This window comes from Canis lupus, chromosome 24 (assembly GCF_011100685.1).
Source record: "Canis lupus familiaris isolate Mischka breed German Shepherd chromosome 24, alternate assembly UU_Cfam_GSD_1.0, whole genome shotgun sequence".
In the NCBI taxonomy this organism is placed as follows: Eukaryota; Metazoa; Chordata; class Mammalia; order Carnivora; family Canidae; genus Canis; species Canis lupus.
In genome coordinates, this window is record NC_049245.1 from 24987771 (window position 1) to 25007814 (window position 20044).

General features: G+C 43.4%; 1 protein-coding gene and 1 long non-coding RNA gene across 9 annotated transcripts; one reads left to right on the forward strand and one right to left on the reverse strand.

Annotated features, from left to right (window-relative positions):
* The first annotated feature begins 425 nt into the window (after window positions 1-425).
* On the forward strand, window positions 426-12441 carry LOC111092246. Of its 2 annotated transcripts, none has more exons than XR_005377793.1 (3): window positions 426-1288; window positions 8261-9120; window positions 9359-12441. It is a non-coding gene; the product is annotated as an uncharacterized LOC111092246 (long non-coding RNA). The 2 variants fall into 2 exon arrangements; XR_005377794.1 differs by having other exon boundaries at window positions 8963-9120; window positions 9359-12439.
* C24H20orf173 (chromosome 24 C20orf173 homolog) lies at window positions 6601-20021 on the reverse strand. 7 transcript variants are annotated; one of them, XM_038572131.1, is made up of 7 exons: window positions 19643-20021; window positions 18872-19034; window positions 11970-12125; window positions 10063-10407; window positions 9655-9881; window positions 9410-9575; window positions 7809-8596 (listed from the first exon to the last, which is right to left on the reverse strand). In XM_038572131.1, exons 3-7 carry the CDS (start codon window positions 11979-11981, stop codon window positions 8408-8410), a joined length of 939 nt encoding a protein of 312 aa, XP_038428059.1. In that variant the 5' UTR covers window positions 11982-12125; window positions 18872-19034; window positions 19643-20021; the 3' UTR covers window positions 7809-8407. The 7 variants fall into 7 exon arrangements, 6 of the variants coding, with proteins under 6 accessions (XP_038428059.1, XP_038428060.1, XP_038428058.1 ...); XR_005377792.1 differs by lacking the exons at window positions 11970-12125; window positions 18872-19034; window positions 19643-20021 and adding exons at window positions 6601-7004; window positions 10521-10670 and having other exon boundaries at window positions 8248-8596; XM_038572132.1 differs by lacking the exon at window positions 18872-19034 and having other exon boundaries at window positions 19680-20021.
* Between the last annotated feature and the right edge of the window lie 23 nt (window positions 20022-20044).

Genomic DNA, 20044 nt, shown 5'->3' on the forward strand with positions numbered 1-20044 from the left:
GAAGGTGGGGCACCTGGGTGGCTAAGTCAGTTAAGCATCTGCCTTCTGCTCCAGTCACGATCCGAGGGTTCTGGGATCCACGGTTCTGGGATCAAGCCCCATATCAGCAGGGACCCAGCTTCTCCCTCTCACTCTGCCTGCCATTTCCCCTGCTTGTGCACTCCTTCTCTCTCTCTCTTTCCCTCTCTCTGTCAAATAAATAAATAAAGAAGAAAGAAGAAGAAAGAAAGAAAGAAAGAAAGAAAGAAAGAAAGAAAGAAAGAGAAGAAAGAAGAAAGAAAGAAAGAAAGAAAGAAAGAAAGAAAGAAAGAAAGAAAGAAAGAAAGAAAAAGAAAGAAAGAAAGAAAGAAAGAAAGAAAGAAGAAAAGAAAGAAAGAAAGAAAGAAAGAAAGAAAGAAAGAAAGAAAGAAAGAAAGAAAGAAAGAAAGGGTCCCCAGAGGAACCAACATGAATTTTGGACTTTAGCCTCCAGAGCTATGAGAGAGTAAGTTTCCATTGTTTTAAACTACCTAGTCATTTGTTATGACAGCCCCAGAGAAGAGAACGACCACACTGTCCTTGGGCTTGATTGATAGTTTGGCTGGGGGTAGAGGATCTAGGTTGCAAAAATAGAACCAAACCTTGATGACATTTTTTTTGACATTTTTCTATCATCTTCCAGCCTTTGGTGCTGTTGACAAAAGTATGATGCTTGATCCTTGTGGACTGAGGTAATTGGAATCCTTGGTCTCAGAAACAGAAACAAATTGCTAAATGTAAGCACAAAAATAACTCACTGGTTAAATATCTAGCAGTTTACAGAATAGATGTGAAAACTGCAGAGCCAGTCTGAGGCTATCACCAAGGGAGGTAAGATGTAGCCAAAGACTACCCCAGGAATGGCCGGCCTGGAATGTCACCACTGTTGCCACTGCAACCAGATCCTTGACCCTGTGGGACGACGGTAGTTTCAATATGACTACAAATTATTTTTAGCTCCTTCCAGCAGGATGAGGAGTCCATTTCCCTACTTCTTGAATCTGAGGTCATGTTACAACTTCATCTGACCAATACAATGCTGCACAGACACCGTGTGACTTCATAGCTTCCACCTTAACACACCTTGCAGCTTCCACTCTCCAGTAAGACTTCCACCAAGAAGCCCAGGATCAAAGATTGTGTGGAGAGAGACGCCCAGCTGCCTAGTGACCCCAGCCACCCCAGGTGAGACGCAGACACCAAAGTGAAGTCATCAGAGACAATGCAGCCTCAAGCCACAAGCTATCAGCAGCTGCATAAGCGACCTCAGGTAAGATCATTAGAAAAACTATCCTACCGATCCGTAGAATTGCAATAAATACTAATTGCTGTTTGAGTCAGTACATTTTAAGGGAAGTTTCCTATGAAACAATGTGTAATGGATACCGACACTCTGCCCAGTTCAGACTACGGAGAAAGTAATCTCTGATTCTGCACTTTTGCATCATGACATCAAGTTTCAAATTCATGAGAGAACCATCTGATTGAGCCCACAAAGGGCACATGCCCGTGTACTAGCTTCCATGGGCAGGAAGGGGAACTGGTGGATCCATTTGGGGTTCATAAATGGGAGGCAGAACCCTGATTCCACCTATCTTGGGTTTGTCCCCAGTAGAAAGAGGCATTTTTCCCCTCTCATCATAAAGTGTCCTTAATGGCATTCCTTCTGCTTCTAATTTTTTCTCTCCTCTTTTTATTAATAGTAAGTATTATGACAAGAGTACTTTTCTGTCATATAGGGCTAGTTACAAATGGCTACTATTTTTTTAACTAAATGGAAATTTATTTCTTGTTCATATAAATTCAAAATAGATAGGAATAGGGTAATACCTCTGCCCCACAAGTACTCAGGCACTCAGTAAGATACACATCAAGTCTCTATCATCTTCAACAAAGGATTCCAAGATTTTCATGGGTCGCCACACACAGCTGGGTGTTAGGAAAAGAGAAAGAGAGGGACGTCTGGGTGGCTCAGTGGTTGATCATCTGCCTTTGGCTCCGGTTGTGATCCTGGGGTCCTAGGATTGAGTCCAGCATCAGGCTCCCCATAGGGAGCCTGCTTCTCCCTCTGCCTATGTCTTTGCCTCTCTGTGTCTCTCATGAATAAATAAATAAAATATTTAAAAATTTAAAAAGGAAAAGAAAGTGGCAAATGGGAGATTATTTAGACCAGGCATAGAAGTAGCACATGAGATACATGTACACACACACCCAACAGAAATAAATTACATTGCCATAACTAAGTACAAGACAACCGGAAAATGTGGTCTTGTGGTTTCTCAGGAATAACAGATGGGTTTGCTTAACATCAAGTCCACTTCTGCTGTCTATCTTTGCTTTCACACTCACCTTGTTGTAAGTCTATTCTCAGCATCATTTCTTGTTCAAAATACCAGATCAAACTTGCTAGCTCGTGATTTCTCAGTATTTCTCAGTATTTAAAATTGGAAGTTTAACTTCCAATTGAATTTCATCAACTTTAAGCTTTTGACACAGAGGATATTGTTACATTTTTCTGCAAAATTAACCATTTTTTAAAGATTTTCTTTATTAAAAAAAGATTTTATTTATTTATTCATGATAGACAGAGAGAGAGAGAGAGAGGGAGAGAGAGGCAGAGACATAGGCAGAGGGAGAAGCAGTCTCCATGCAGGGAGCCTGATGCGGGTCTCGACCCCGGGTCTCCAGGATCATGCCCTGGGCTGAAGGTGGAGCTAAACTGCTGGGCCACCGGGGCTGCCCCCAAATTAACCATTCTAATGGTTGTTTTTTCAGTCTTTTAATATAATTAGAATAATTATATTATATTCTAATATTATTCTAAAATAGTCTGATTTTTCTTCAAAAATATTAGGCTGCTTTTTAAAATTGCTGTGCTTGTCTGTAAGATTTAAATTACTTTGTATATGAAGATATTCTGTTTTTGTCTTGGTGAAATTTTTTCTATTTCATCTTTTTCCCAGTTTCATTGATAAAATTGTCATATAATGTTGTGTTGGCTTAAGGTACACAGCAAAATGATGTAATATATGTCTATATTGTGAAATAATTACCACAATAAATTTTATTAACATCTATCATCTCAAATGGTTACAATTTTTTTCTCATGATGAAGATTTTTAAAAATATATTTATTTATTCATGAGAGACACAGAGAGAGAGGCAGAGACATAGGCAGAGGGAGAAGCAGGCTCCCTGTGAGGAGCCTGATGGGGGGGGACTAGACCCTAGGACCCTGGAATCAGGAGCAGATGCTTGAGCCACCCAGGCGTCCCTTGTGATGAAGACTTTTAAAATCTATTCTCTTAGCACTTTTCAACTATACAATATTTGGTATTATAGTACCATGTCGGTGATGGCCATTCTGACAGGTGTGAGGGGATATCTCACTGTGGTTCTGATTTGCATTTTCCTGATGTTGAGTGATGTTGAGCATTTTTATGTACGTGTTGACCATTTTTTGTTTTTGTTTTGTTTACAGATTTTATTTATTTATTTGACAGAGAGCAAAGCTAGAGAGAAAGCACAAGCTGTGGGGGTGGGGGTGTGGGACAGAGAGAGGGAGGAAGAAGCAGACTCCTCGTTGAGCAAGGATCCTGATGCAGGGCTCAATCCTGGGACCCTGGGATTATAACTGGAGCCAAAAGCAAAAGCTTAACTGACTGAGCCACCAAGGTGCCCCTGTTGACCATTTTTTTTTTGCAGATCTTCTTTGGAAAACTGTCTATTCAGGGTGCCTGGGTGGCTCAGTCAATTAAGTGTCTGACTTTGGCTCAGGTCATGATCTTGGGTCCTGGGATAAAGGCCCGTATCAGGCTCCTCACTCAGTGGGGAGTCTGCTTGTCCCTCTTCTCTTCCCCTCCTCCTGTACACCTGCTTTCTCTCACTCTCAAATAAATAAAATCTTGGGGCACCTGGGTGGCTCAGTTGGTTAGGCATCTGCCTTCGCCTTAGGTCATGATCCCAGGGTCCTGGGATCAAGCCTCATGTGGGGCTCTCTGCCTGTGCTCTTTCTCTCTCTCAAATAAATAAAATATTTAATAAATAAATACCTAAATAATTTTAAAAACTCATCTATTCAGTTTCTCTGCCCATTTTTCTTTTCTTTTTATAATTTTATTTATTTATTCATGAGAGACACACACACAGAGAGAGGGGCAGAGACACAGGCAGAGGGAGAAGCAGACTCCATGCAGGGAGCCCCATGTGGGACTCGATCCCGGGTCTCCAGGATCACGCCCTGGGCTGAAGGCAGTGCTAAACCGCTGAGCCACCCGGGCTGCCCTCTGCCCATTTTTCAATTAGATTGTTCTTTCTTTCCTTTTTTTTTTTTTTTTTTTTTTTTTTTTGCTATTGAGTTGTAGGAGTTCTTTATATATTTTGAATGTTAATTAATCCCTTATCAGATATAGGATTTGCAAATATTGTCTCCTGTAGTATACCTTTTCATTTTGTTGATGGTTTCCTTTGCCGGGCAGAAGAAGATTTTTAGTTTGATATAGTTCCACTTGTTTTATATTTACTTGTTGCCTTTGACAAATGATTACAATTATAGCTAGAACACTATTACCCTAGCATGCAACTTTTTAAAAAATTTTTGCAACTTTTTTAGTGAGTTCATGCATACCTGAACTTGTCAACAGTTCTTCCACGTGTCTAAAATTAAATTCTAATTACTATAAATTTTTGGTTGTGGTAAAAAGTAAACAACATAAAATTTACCATCTAAACCATTTTTAAGGGATCCCTGGGTGGCGCAGCGGTTTGGCGCCTGCCTTTGGCCCAGGGCATGATCCTGGAGACCCGGGATGGAATCCCAAGTCGGGCTCTCAGTGCATGGAGCCTGCTTCTCCCTCTGCCTGTGTCTCTGCCTCTCTCTCTCTCTCTCTGTGTGACTATCATAAATAAATTTTAAAAAATTAAAAAAAAATAAACCATTTTTAAGTGGGCAGTTAAGTATATTTACATTTTGAAAGAGATCTCCAGAACTTTTCACCTTGCCAAATTGAAACTCTTATTGAACAATAACTTCCCCTTCCCCTCCATCTCAGCCTCTGGAAACTACCATTATACTTTCTGTTCCTATGAGAGAGGAATCATGTATTAATTGTCTTTTGTGTCTGGTTTCTTTCACTTAGCCTAATGTCCTCAAGGCTCGTCCATGTTACAGCATGTGACAGGTTTTCCTTCCTTATTATGTCTTTAAATTGTATTAAAATATTAAATACATATAAAAGAATATAAAAGAAAACAAATATCCATGTACCTGTTGTTTTTTTTTTGTTGTTGTTGTTGTTGTTGTTTTTTTTAAGACTGATTTATCTATTTGAGGTGGGGAGGGGCAGGGAGAGAGGGAGAGGAGAATCTCTGCACCCCACCGAGTGCAGAGCCCTGACGTGGAGCTCCATCTCATGACTGAGATCATGACTTGAGCCAAAATCAAGAGCTTTCTGCTTAACTGACTGAGCCACCCAGGTTCTCCAGGTGTCCCCCATGCACCTATCTTAATCACTGAAGACCTTGATGCTCCTTCTTCCCTGCCAGATGTTAACAGTACGGAGAAATTTGTATTTATCATTCCCTTGGCATTTTATTTTTACTACATCATTGTGTATCTAAGCAGTATATTATTTAATTGTGTATATTTTTTAACATTAGATGTAATCACGTGATATGCATTTTTATGCAACTGCTTTTTTTATCGAAGTGAAATTCACAGAACACACATAACACAATGAACTATTCAGGTATGCAATTCAGTGGCATTTAATGTACTCACAATGTTCTGTAGCCAGCCACCAGCTCTATTTTCAAGACTTTTTTTTGGGCAGCCCAGGTGGCTCAGGGCAGCCCGGGTGGCTCAGAGGTTCAGCGCTGCCTTCAGCCCAGGGCGGGATCCTGGAGACCCGAGATCGAGTCCCGTGTCAGGCTCCCAGCGTGGAGCCTGCTTCTCCCTCTGCCTATGTCTCTGCTGCGTGCTCTCTCTCTCTCTCTCATTAATAAATTAAATTTAAAAAAAGATTTTTTTCAACTTCCCTTAAAAACACCATGTTCCCATTAAATCATCACTCGCTGTTGCCTCCTGTCCCCAACCCCTGGTAACCATTAATCTGCTTTCTTTTTCTGTGGCTTTTCCTATCCCATATATATCATATAAAAGGAATCATACAATATGTGATCTTTTGTGTCTGGCTTCTTTCACTTAGCATAATGTTTTTGTAGTTCTTCTAAGATGTAGCGTGTATTATTTTTTTTAAAGGGCAGCCCAGGTGGCACAGCGGTTTAGCGCCGCCTGCAGCCCGGGGTGTGATCCTGGAGACGCGGGATCGAGTCCCACGTCGGGCTTCCTGCGGGGAGCCTGCTTCTCCCTCTGCCTGTGTCTCTGCCTCTCTCTTCGCTCTCTCTGAATGAATAAATAAATCTTATTAAAAAAATAACCACTCTAAAAAAAAATATTTATTTATTTATTTATTTATTTATTTATTTATTTATTTATTTGAAAGAGAGTACCAGTCGGGGAGGCAGAGGGAGAGGGACAAGCAGACTCCTTGCTGAACAGGGAACCCGACTGGGGGCTTGATCCCAGGACCCTGAGATCATGACCTGAGCTGAGGCATATGCCTAACTGACTGAGACACCCAGGTGCTCCTGTAGCATGTATTAATACTTTGCTCCTTTTGATAGCTGAATAATATCACAGTGTATGGACGTACCACAATTTGTTTACCCATTCATTCACCACTAGACATTTGGGTTGTTTCCGCCTTTTTGCTATTGTGAATAATGCTGCTAAATATTTGTGTACCAGTTTCTGTGTGGACATATGTTTTCATTTCTCTTGGGTATTTTCCTAAAAGTAGAACTGCTGGCTCCTATGGTAATTATTTGTTTAACTTTCTGAGGAATCATCAAACTTACCACATACTCACCCAGCTCACTCATACTCACTGCAGGAGAGCTATGAAGACTTAGTTTGGGCTCCAGTTCTAGCAAAATAGTAAATGAAAAGATAACCTGAAAACTCTCCTGCTACAAAAATCCAGAACCCCTGGTCAAAATATAGTAACTAAATTTTCAAAAAGATTTTATTATTTATTTACTTACTTACTTATTTATTTTTAGAGAGTAGGGGCAGGGTGAGAAGGAGAGAAGCAGACTCCCTGCTGAGTGGGGACCCCCCCCCCATACACACAACATGGGGCTCAATCTCACGACCCTGAGATCATGACCTGAGCTGAAATCAAGAGTTGGATGCTCAACCAGCTGAGCTACCCTGTTGCCCTTTTAGTGTTAATTTTTGTTTCAGTTGGGCAGCCCCCGTGGCCCAGTGGTTTAGCGCTGCCTTCAGCCCAGGGCATGATTCTGGAGACCCGGGACCAAGTCCCATGTCGGGCTCCCTGCATGGAGCCTGCTTCTCCCTCTGCCTGTGTCTCTGCCTCTCTCTCTCTCTTTCATGAATAAATAAATAAATATTTTTAAAAATAGTAAATTTTTTTAGTTGTATTTATTTTTTAATGTGTATTATGGGTCCATGACACATAGTCCAAAAGGTACAAAAAGTGAATTAAAAGAAAATCCAAAATCATTAGAAAAGTAAAGAAAGAAAAGAAAATCCATCCCCATCTTTTCCCCCACTTATTTTCCAGAGACAGTTTATATCTGGCAACTACCAGCAGCAACTACCATCCCTAATGTCTTGTGTATCCTTCCTGAGTTAATTGAAAAATTTACAAGTGCATATATTATTTTAGCAAGAATTTTTTTTTTTTTTTTTTTTTTTAGCAAGAATTATTTTAAACACAGAGCAGAGGCCCAAATAAAACAGGAAGTCCCCTGAAAAACAGCACAAGGAGTGCTCTAGCTGCCTGAGTGCTTGTCCAGGAACTTAGGAGTTTAATGCCTATGGGGGCTGAGGACTTTGAGCCCAGGGGAGGCAGAGGAGGAACAGAGGTCACTGTAAAACACTAGGAACCTCAAGGAGCTGAACCTTTGGTGAAAAGCTAAGCTAGAAAAAAATCCACCCCCAGTACAGGATGAAATACAAAGGCTTATACAACTCTTTCCTCAGATGGGAAAAGAGCTTCCCCCAAGAACTCTGTCTGGCCTTGCATTTTGTGTGAGATTGGGTCTAAATCTACACCACCTGCATGATCCAGGGTCAAGCAGAGAAAGTAACATAAATACTGCCCCTGAGATCTGGAAATCAAGTTTGGCTCTTCGTCTCCTTACCCTGTCCTTGTAGGCAACAGATCCGACGAAAATTTTATTCAGCACTAGACTGACTGGTCTCCATAAAATTTCCTCTTGCTTTTGACCCCTGAAAGTCCTCATGGTCCTGCTGCTGCCGCCAACACCACTGTCCCAAGAACCTGCCTTGACGCTCAAAGGACTAGGACTTGTGGGGACTCTGGTCGGTGTCGGGTGTGGACAGTGAGTTCACCCGCCACACCGTAGCTGACTTCCATTCCTGCTTCCGTGCTGCACATAGAATCTCCTTGGTGCTCTTAGTCCAATTAACACCCTCCCAGTCTTGGCATCCCTCTTCTTGCTTTTCTGATCCAAATCTGAAGCAGGCATCCTGGTGAATGAGAGAGGAATATAATGTGTCAGCAGGCTGATTCGTGCCTTTGTCCCCACTGCCCTCACTCAGCATCAAGTGTGACAGCCTGCCTCCTGGAGCTGGGAGGAGAACAGAGCTCACCTTCCCCAGGGAAGACACACACTGAACACACAGTGTGATCCCAGAGCCCGGCAAGGAGAGCATCAACTAGCTGCTCCTCATCATATTGGAGGAAAAGAGGACTCCCCAGGGAAACAAGGGAAAGGCATTCCAGGCAGAAGCAGCAGTGTGTGAGAAAGCAGAAGGTAGCTGGTATGTTTTGGGGGACACCAAGAAGCCCAGTGTGTGAGCCTGGGAGATGATGCAGGGTCTTGAAATTTTTAGACTCTGTGTTGAAGGCCTGAAGGAGAGAAATCTTGTGTGAGAAATGGACAAGAACCTTTCCTAACCTGGTCACAGGTGTACAGAAGAGAGCCACGAGCCCCACAGAAGCATACTGACCCTGATCATTCAGCCAGTTGCCCTGGTTATACCTGAGGAAGGTAAGGCTGATCACCAGGAGGTGGGGAAGACAGGAGGGGGCTGACCTGGGCCCCTTCGCACGGCAGTCCACAGCCGCATCTTCCTCCCTCCCGTCCCCTTACTTGGTCTTTGTGGTCTTCCATTTCACGAGGGCACTGGACCACCCTCCAAAATCTAAGAGAATTGGGAGGTGGGGGAGTCTTGGCAGACTGAGAACCTGGGAAGGTTCTGCCAGGAGCCTCTCTGTCCTCCCTGCAGTGACCGCCCCTCACTCCGGTGCTAAGAATATCTGGGTTCCCGGACCATCACCTCCTCAAGCGGAGCATCTGAAGTCCACACCAGACCAGGAAATTGCAGCAGCAGCAGCAGCAGCTTTCTCCAGGAGCCCTGGTTGCTGGCGTTCCCGGGATGGATGAAGTGTCCCGTGGCTTGGTTCCCCACTGTCTCGAAGCCCTGGACACAGCCCTCGTTCATCCTGGGAAGGAGGGCAGAAACTGGCAGAGCTCTGAGGGCAGCCACGCCCTTCCCAGGCCCTGCCCTCTCCTGGCACCCACCCGAAGGCTGCAGTGGGTTGGTGGACGTTGCTGGTAAGGCCAGGGCCCCACAGGGTCTGTGAGTGCCCCATCAAAGCACAAGTCCCACAGTAGATATGGAAATGGCTCGCTGAGGGCCTGGGAATCACCTTGAACAGCTTTTCCCACATTTTGCCAAGGCCACTTGCTGAGTTCATGCCCTGGAAACAGCAGAAAGAAGACTGGGGGCTGGGAGCTGGGTATCGGCTCTAGTGGAAAGAAAGCAGACCTGTAGGGTGAGACCCTTATACTGGTGGTCAGGGTTTGAGGCCATGAGGAGGAGAGGTGCGCTAAACCAGGGCCGAGGGCAGGGGCTGGGTGAGAAAGTGGGACATGGGCTGGGCCTTGGAAGGACCAGGGGTGGGACTGGGGCCAGGGTTGGCCACTGACCAACCAACAGAGTACAGTATCAGGGGTCATGGATTCTGTTGCCCCCATCAGGTGCTCCAGGGCCTTCTCATAGCAGGTAGCAAATCGGTTCCGTTCTCCAACTCTGTGGTAGCAGAGGGAGGCGTTTAGTGTCTCGGATGGGCAGCCACTTCTCCTGAATTTGAGCCAAGGGCAGTTGCAATGCCGTGGTACCAAGGCCATCAGTTTTCCCTGGGGTGGCGATTCAGGTTTGGGATCCAGGCAGGGTGCCATCAGCCACATGATGAGTACCCAGAAGACCCACAGGACAAAAATCTGCCACAAGTGCTTCATGTCCTGGGGCAGACAGCAGACTGACTTCTCTACCTGGGATTGAGAAGGAGGAGAAACTGAGGCCCTAGGCTCTCTCTGTCCCTTTGGCCCCTATGGCCCCCCAACCCACCACATCATACCTCCTGCCTCCCTGCCCATTTGCTCACCTCCAGAGAGGACCTAGCTGGCCCTGGGATGGAAAGTGCAAGTGCAGAGAGATAACATATGGTGGGTCCCGTATCCTCCATCAGGAGGAAGGATTAGCTCTCAGTGTGGTCCCCCATGCCACCAATCATACCACAGATCTCATCATAAAGTATACATTGTGACCTCCCTTCTGTAGCCTGCCTGGGCAGAGCCGCTACCCAGTCCTGTCTGCGATATACCAGCAGTCTGCATGAGGGCAGAGATGGAACTTGACTGTCTTTTTTAGCTCTGCATCCCTAAGACTGAGAATCATTTAATAAATATTTGTGGGATACATGAGCAGAGATGAGAGGGAACTGAGAGACTAATTAGTGTCTGTGTGATGCCCCTCTCTCCAAACGTGTAACTAGGCTCAGATCTCTCTTCTATTCTCCAGACCTCATACCCAACAGCCTTATGGACTTACCCTTAGATGTCTCAGAGACCTCTCCTAACTCAGGATTTTCCCTGTAAGCCAATTCCTTCCCAAGACTTCTCCATCTCGGTAAATGTCCCACCTGTCACCAAGTGGCTCGAGCCAGAAACCTATGGGCTCTCCTGGATTTCTCCTTCTCTTGTGATTTCCAAAACCATTTTCCATCCATTTGTTTCTGTCTCCATACCACCTTCTTCATTTCCACTACCACCACCCCCCCTTTTTTGTTAAGATTTTATTATTTATTCATGAGAGACACGCAGAGAGAGGCAGAGACATGGGCAGAGGGAGAAGCAGGCTCCATGCAGGGACCTGATGCAGGACTTGATCCCTGGACCCCAGGATCATGACCTGAGCCAAAGGCAGACACTCAACTACTGAGCCACCCAGGCACCCCAGCTGGGTATTTTATAGCTTTTAAAACAATTCACAAAAAAAAACTGAGTAAGGTCTATACTTTAATTAATTGTGCTGTGCCAATGCCAATTTCCTGGTTTGGACAATGTCCTGTTGCTACTATATAAGATGCTACCATTAGGGGAAACCGGGTACATAGGACCTCTCCTTACTATTTTTGCAATTTCTTATGTGCCTATAGTTATTTAAAAACAAAAAGTTGTGTTGTGTTTTGTTTTTTAAAGATTTATTTACGTATTTTGGAGAGACAGAGACAGAGAACGGGGAGAAGTACAAGGAGAGAGAGAAAAGAATCTCAAGCAGACTCTTCACTGAGTGCAGAGCCCAAAGCTTGACTCGGGCTCAACCTCACAATCCTGAGGCCATGATCTGAGTCAGAACCAAGCGTGGGATGCTCAACAGACTGTGCCACCCAGGCACCCCTCAAAATAAAAAGGTTTTAAAAATCCTCTAGAAAAAAATGTATAGTAAGCTTTATTGCAGTTTCCTTCATATCAAGTGATATATTTTATTATTTTATTTATTATTGTATTATTGTATTATTGTTTTTTATTATTGTAAAACACTCAGAAATTACCTTTCCAACCATTTTAAAGTGTAGAATTCAGTGACAGTACATTGTGCAGTACTATGCAGCTACCATCTCCATCTAGTTCCGGAACATATTCATCCCCACAAGAGGCAGCTCCATTCCCGGTAAGCAATCAAGTCCTATTTTCATCTTCTCCAGCCTCTGGTAAGGTAGGAGTTTTTAAAAATTAAAACATCTTAAAATATTAGCCTTGCTTTTCTTTTTGACAACTTTGTTGAGGCACAATTTGCATGTCAAAAAAAATCACACATTTTAAATTCAATGATTTTTTTTAGTAAATTTGTAGTTATGTAAGCATCACCACAAACCAGTTTCGAATGTTCCCATCAGAGACCCCTCATTCACATTTACCATCAATCTCTCTCCTCATTCCAAGCAACTCAAACCTACTTCCTCTATAGATTTGCCTTGTTTGGGCAGCCCCGGTGGCTCAGTGGTTTAGTGCTGCCTTTGGCCCAGGATGTGATCCTGGAGACCCAGGATTGAGTCCCACCTTGGGCTCCCTGCATGGAGCCTGCTTCTGCCTGTGTCTCTGCCTCTCTCTCTCTCTCTCTCTCTCTCTCTCTCTCTCTCTGTGTGTGTGTGTGTCTCTCATGAATAAATTAAATGTTTTTTTAAAAAGAGAAAAAGATTTGCCTTGTTTGATCATCTCATATAAATGGGATCATACATTTTGTAGTTTCTTGTATCTGACTTCTTTTTCTAGCATAATGTTTTTGAGGTTTATATTATAGCAGGTACCAGGAGTTAGTTTCTTTTGTTTTGTTTTGTTTGGACAACTAATATTCCATTGTGTGGATATGCCACATTTTATTTATCTAGGTTACACTTAATTAAGCATCTTGAGCCAATAACACTTCTAGTCTATACCAATGGAGCTCTCTGTGGTTTTGGAAACATGCTGAAAATTCAAGCAGTTTACAGATTTACCCGCCTTTTACTTTCTGCCTGCTTGGGCCTCACATTCAGTCAGGGATGACTAGATAGCTAGGATGCTCTCTAAGCTCTCGTGAGCATGTGTAAAGTCTCGTGCAAGTGTGCAGCCTTTCAGACCACCAGGGCTGTGTGAAAGCTTATCAAGGCTCACTGTGGCTATCTTGTTCCCAGATCTCTCTGCTAAATGTCTGGCAGGCGTGCCATTTTATTGCTTGTCCCCACTAGTATCATAACTTCAGCCTAGCTGCAGTGTTGGCTTGCCTTGATTGTTTGCCACTAGATTGCTATTGTTTTCAACAATGTCCATGGGCAAGTGTTTTCTAAGCTCTGCTCCAAATCCAATCGGCTCCTTCTAAGGACAAAGTTCCTACTCCTCACAAAGTTCCCTGCCCCATTAGGACTCACCACAGAACTGAGTGAGGAAGATTGGACAAGCCCCTGGGTAAAATGACATGAAGGTTTGGTAGTTTTTCTTGAATGAATGCTTCTCAATATGATGTATGCCTTTTGGTCAATTTCTAGAGTCCTGAAGTGACTGTCTATGACAATTTTACATAGTCTTATCATTCCTTTTTAAGGAGAGGATTTACTGAGCTCCTCAGTTATTTTGGAGGCCCCATCCCTTAACCAATATGTTCTTGAGTCCTTGTTAATTTTTCTCTTCTATTATTATAAAATATGTCAAGGAGGGCCCCCCAGATGGCTCAGCGGTTTAGCGCTGCCTTCGGCCCGGGGTGTGATCCTGGGGACCCAGGGTCGGGTTCCTGGCATGGAGCCTGCTTCTCCCTCTGCCTGTGTCTCTGCCTCTCTCTGTTTCTCAAATAAATAAATAAAATCTTTAAAAAAATGTGTCAAGGATACTAGATTGAATAATAAAATTAACCACACTAGAGTGAATAATATGATACTTTCGTGAAGTCAGTATCCATTTTTTTCCCCAGATCTTAACACTTCCTCTGTTTTTGGTATTCTGATGTTTAGATGTAGACATATGCTTATTTACTCTATTTGAATAGATTCAAGCTTGCCAAATATTAGAACTCATGCCTATCATTAATTCTGGCTAATTCTTATCCATACCTTTCAAATATTGCCTCTCCTTCCTTCTTGCTACTTTCTCCTACTGGAACTCTTATTAGTGAGATATTAATTTCTTCATTCTGAATCTCTCTTTTATAGTTATGATTTTATTTCTCTATATTATATTTAGCTCTTTCAAGTTCAATATTCCTCTCTTTGACTGTGTCTAATTGGCTGTTTAACCCTCCCCCTGATTTTTTAAATTAAATTACTATATTTTTCATTTCTAGAAATTTTTAAAATTTTTAATCTTTCTCTTTCTTTCTTTCTTTCTTTCTTTCTTTCTTTCTTTCTTTCTTTCTTTCTTCTTTCTTTCTTCCTTTTCTTTCTTCCTTCCTTCCTTCCTTCCTTCCTTCCTTCCTTCCTTCCTTTCTTCCTTCCTTCCTCCTTCTTTTTTTAGAGAAGTGAGAGAGGAACAGAGGGAGAAAGAGAATCTTAAGTAGGATCCACATCCAACATGGAACCTGATGTGGGGCTCAATCTCACAATCCTGAGATCATGACCTGAGCTGAAATCACGAGTCAGACACTCAAACAACAGAGCTACTGAAGCACCCAAATTTCAATTTATTTTCAACTCTTCTTGGTGTGGTATCATTTTTACATCTTCATTGTTTCTTAAATGTTGTTAATCATTACAAACATAGTTTTTATCAGGGCACCCGAGTGGCTCAGTTCATTAAGCATCTAACTTGGGCTGGGATCATGATTTCAGGGTCCTGGGATGGGCCCTGCATTGGGCTCCACGCTCAATGCAAGGTTGGCTTCCCCCTTTCCCTCTGCCCCTTTTCCTGCTCAGGCTCACATGCTCATTCTCTTTATCTCCCAAATAAATAAAATCTTAAAGAAAAACATAGTTTTTATCTGAAAAATCCATTATCTCAAGTTCACAGAAGTATGATGCTGATGATGGTGTCTATTGACTCTTGTTCATGAGGAATTGTCCTCATGCATTTTGGGAGATTAGATCAGGTACTCATCCGGAGCAGAGTTTTCTCCTTGAGAATGCTATGTGCCTTAGGTTGAGTTGTGTTTCCTCAGAGAAGTTTCATGTGTGCTTCTGCCAGGCACCCTCGATTGTTACTTAATTTCTCCACTTTGGAGCTTCTAGACTAAGCAAAGAATATAAATCCAAACTCCAAACTTTTATGAAGACAGGCCTGTGATTACTATGTCCCAGCAATGATTTGTTTTTATCAAAGACACAAGTTGAGATACTCTCAAGCATTCTCTTTCTCTTCCTGCACAAGTGTATACTTCGTTTTGTTTTTTTCTGGCCTACCCTTTTTCTATGGGCCTAGCTCTGTTAAGAAGCCATTTTTTAAAAAGATTTTATTTATTTATTCACGAGAGATACAGAGAGCAAGGCAGAGACACAGATAGAGGGAGAAGCAGACTCCTTGAAGGGAGCCCAATGTGGGACTCAATCCCCGGACCCGAGATCATGCCCTGAGTGGAAGGCAGATGCTCAACCGCTGAGCCACCCAGGCGTTCCAAGAAGCCACCTTTTTATTGAGGCCTGGAGGTATCATCTCCTTTACCTATATAGGCATTAATAGCCAATACCCAAAAAAAGACATCGCCCATTATTTTTTGACAATGATTATAAGACAATACAATATGGTCATGGGGAGTTCAGGCCACACTGACTAAAAAATACTTTATGAAACCATTCTCCTCCCATCTATTTGATTCCAATAAAAAAAGTCACTGCCTTCCAAAGCCTTGCTAAATTAATGTAGCACTTACCACATTATAGCTACCAACACATTACTTTCCAGGCTATAAGATCTTTTATATGAAAGTGATTTGTGAGCTGTAAATATCTATGTTACTATGAATTATTATATGCTAAGAATGAGAGAAGGAAGAAAGAAACCCCAAACTTGTAGATTACTGACACCCCAGGTCCATTAGCCACCTCTCCTCATCCTATCCCAGAGTCACAAAGTCAGCTCACAAGCTTACTGCTTTTTTCAACTCTTTCACTTCTAGCCCCTGGGGATTTCTCTTACTTTTTCATGAGTCAGCTATCTGTTCCAAGAGATAATTGTTTTTTAGCATTTCAAGATGTTTCTCAGCCGGAAGGTTTCCAGGATTAAGTCTACATATTATTTTATTAGAACTACAACCTTTATAATTAGCTTGCTTACTAGTCATTATTTCATGATTCATGTAATTAAATAATGTTTTACAAATACTGAAAGAAGATCCTTCCTTATGCGGGTTGCACCACAGTACACATTAAAAGTATTTGCTTCATATTTTCTTAGCCCAGTGCTTTTTAAACAAGAGCATGCCTCAGAATCACCTGGAAAGCTTAATAAAAACACAAACTGCTGAGCCTCATCCCCAGAGGTTCTGAATTAGTTTTTCTGGGGTATGCCTGAGAATTTGCATTTCTAACAAGTTTTCAGGTGGTAGCAATGCTTTTGGTTCAGAGGACCAGACTTTAAGAACCACTGCCTTAATTTCTTTTTTAAGATTTTTTAATTTATTTATGAGAGACACAGAAAGAGCAGCAGAGACACAGGACGAGGGAGGAGAAGCAGGCTCCATGCAAGGAGCCCAACGTGAGACTCCATCCTGGGAATCTGGGATCATGCCCTGAGCCAAAGGCAGATGCTCAACCACTGAGCCACCCAAGCATCCCAAAGAACCACTGTCTTAGCTCAACAGAGCTAGCCAGAAAAGTATTTTACAGAAATAAAAGATTCCTTTATTAAAATGGAAGCTCATATTCTAATTATATTTTTGCTTATATTTTCTTTTTATTTATTTATTTTATTTTTATTTTTTTTAATTTATTCATGATAGTCACACAGAGAGAGACAGAGAGGCAGAGACACAGGCAGAGGGAGAGGGAGAAGCAGGCTCCCCGCAGGGAGCCCGATGTGGGATTCGATCCCAGGTCTCCAGGATCGCGCCCCGGGCCAAAGGCAGGCGCCAAACCGCTGCGCCACCCAGGGATCCCTGCTTATATTTTCTAAAGAGGAAACTTATATTTCCTTCCACAGCCTGCAGTAGCATCCTAACTGGTATATCTACTTCTGTTCTATCCATCCCTCATCCATTCTTCACCTAGCAACTGGCATGACCTTAAGTTGATTTCCTGCTTAAACGCTTAAAATGGCATCCCATTGCATGCAGAATAAAATCCAAAATCCTCACTTCTCACATCTTCCAGGCATTCTGCTTTTTCTTTGTTTCTAGAACTTTAAGTTCTATCTTGTCCCAGGAACTTTGCACTTGTAATTCCTCTTCCTAGAACACATTACTCCCTCCCGCTTAGTACTTCATCTCTCTGTTCCTTCCTTTTCTTCAAGTCTCATTTTATTTATTTTTTTAAAGATCTTATTTATTTATTCATGAGAGCAGAGACACAGGCAGAGGGAGAAGCAGGCTCCACGCAGGGAGCCTGACGTGGGACTCGATCCCGGGTCTCCAGGATCACACCTGGACTGAAGTCGGCGCTAACCCACTGAGCCACCCCGGCTGCCCTCAAGTCTCATTTTAAATGTCACTCATCTTGAGGTCCACTCTCTGACCTCAATATTATTAAAGTCTGTAAGCTCTCCTAATTGGACTCTGAGCCCCACTGACACAGCTGTGTTCTGAGTCTTCCTTCTCAGGGGAAGCAGTGGGATTTCTACACTGTGACTATTGTGTTTAATCCAGATACACTGAGGTCTCCATATTTCTCCCAAGAGAAAAATGGTCCATCTGCACTGGGAAAGGAGAATATGTAACATCTGCAAATGCATTTCTTTCCTTTTTTTTTTTAAGATTTTATTTATTTATTTATTTATTTACTTACTTACTTACTTACTTATTTATTCATGAGAGACACACAGAGAGGCAGAGACACAGGCAGAGGGAGATGCAGCCTCCCCACGGGGAGCTGGATGCAGGACTCCATCCCAGAACCCCAGGATCACAATGTGAGCAGAAGGCAGACACTTAACCACTGAGCCACCCAGGTGCCCCAAATGCATTTATTTCTTTAACAATTAGGAAAAGTTCATTCATCAGTGTGAAAATAAGGTGAAAGAAGACTATGACAGGGCAGAAGAAACCAACGAAAGAGACTGAAATCTTCCTCTTCTCCCGTTGGGCTTTGTAGGCTGCAGCAACCGGGGCCAGTGACCCCCTCTGCTGGCTGCCCCACGTGCACAGTGAAGCCGTCTTGTGCAGGCCCCACCTGCTCCAAAGGTTGATGGATCCCACCTTGATGGAGAAGGTTGAAGCGGGAGTATAAAGCCTGACATTATGAAGAGTGCAATCTCTAACTATTCAGCGTCTTGGTCTCCTGTCATGGCCACCTAAAAGAAGTCTGGAAAGGGAAGGACCATCTAATTCTGGAATTCCTTTTTTTTTTTTTTTTTAATTCTGGAATTCCTAAAACAGAAAGTCCCTTGTCCCAGTTGTCATTGTTACAGTTCCCTGATTATTTGCTTAACAGTACAAGGCACATTCTGCTTTTCAGTTTTTTCTTTCTTTCTAGTAAATTACATGCCCTGTGGGGAGCCCAACACAGGGCTTGAACACACAACCCTGAGATCAAGACCTGAGCTGAGATCAAGAGTTAGATGCTTAACCAACTGAGCCACTCAGGTGCCCTTGCTTTTTATTTTTTCCAATTGTTTATGTTGTAAAATACACATAACATAAATTTTACCATCTTAACCATTTTTAAGTCGAATGTATATACTTCTTGTATACCTCTTTCTAACCCACACTGAAAGTTCCTTGAGAGTAGGCATGAGCCCAGTCTGTCTTATTCACCATTGTATTCCCATAACCCAGGGAAGAGCTGGGAAACAGGAAGAGCTCAATAAATATGTGTTGAAGGAGTGAATGAGCATCATTTACCTGGAGCCCCACTGAGTAGAGAGGGTTAGGAAGAGCACAAAATAGGCACAGGCCAGAGAGCAGGGGACGATTTCTGCTCACGTCTCTGGGACTTCACCCGAGAATGCACGTCACTCACACTTGGTGGCGGTAGCTAATGCGCAGAAAGACCCAGGCTCTGGAGCTAGAAAAACCAGGCTTGGAACCTATTAATCTTAGGCAAGCAAAGTCAGTTCACTCCATGGCTTCCTCATCTAAGAGTGAGGTTTGAAATAGCACCTACCCTCCAGGGTTGTTCTGAGGGTAGAAAGGATTACAGCCCTAGGCATATTGTCAGTTTCCAGCTAACAGGAGCTTGTTTTCTTTCTGCACTTCCCTAGCAAACTGCAGCCTGAGGGCAGAAGGAGGACTCTAGACATTGCTCAGCTTCTCCTGAGTCAGAGCCACAGGGCACCCACAGGGGTCCCTCCTCCTCTTCCTGGAAGCCTTCCCTAACCCAGCAAGTCCCTTTCTCCTACAGACTATCACAGTCCCCTGTGCCACCTTTTATCAAAGTTCTGGTCTTACATCACTGAAATGATCTGAGCCAAGCAGCTTCATGAGCCAGAACCACTGAGAGGCTGTTCGAGTACAATCAACCCAACAGGCCCTGGCACCCGGGGTATTTTGAGGTCCAGAAGAAATGGCCGGAATCAGGGCCTGCCATTAACTGGCTGTGATCTAGGGAAACTTACTTCTTGCTTCTACAGGGCAGTTTCTCTTTCAGAAAATGGAGATAAAAGTCACACCTACTTTCTACAGCACTGATTCCCAAACTGCAGGGAATCACCTGGGAGCCACTCCTAGAGTGTGATTCAGCAGGTCTGTGGTGCGGCCCAATAATAACGCATTATAAGCAGGTGCCCAGGTGATGATGAGGTTTCTGGCTGGGGACACTTTGAAAGGCGCTGTTCTGGGAGGTTCCAAGTTGTTCCAAGAGTCTGATGTGAAACTCTTGGCGCAGCTCCCAGGTCAAGGCAAGCGAATGCTGCTACTACTATTTCTGCCCCGCAGACTCGCCTCCGGGCACCGGGTCCACTGGACAGGGCTGCCGCGACCACAGGACCAGAACCCACCGCGGGGTTTAGACGCCGCAGCCCCCAACACTGGTGGGCGGGGCGGCTCCGGGCCGACGGCGAGCGAGGGGTGGGGCCA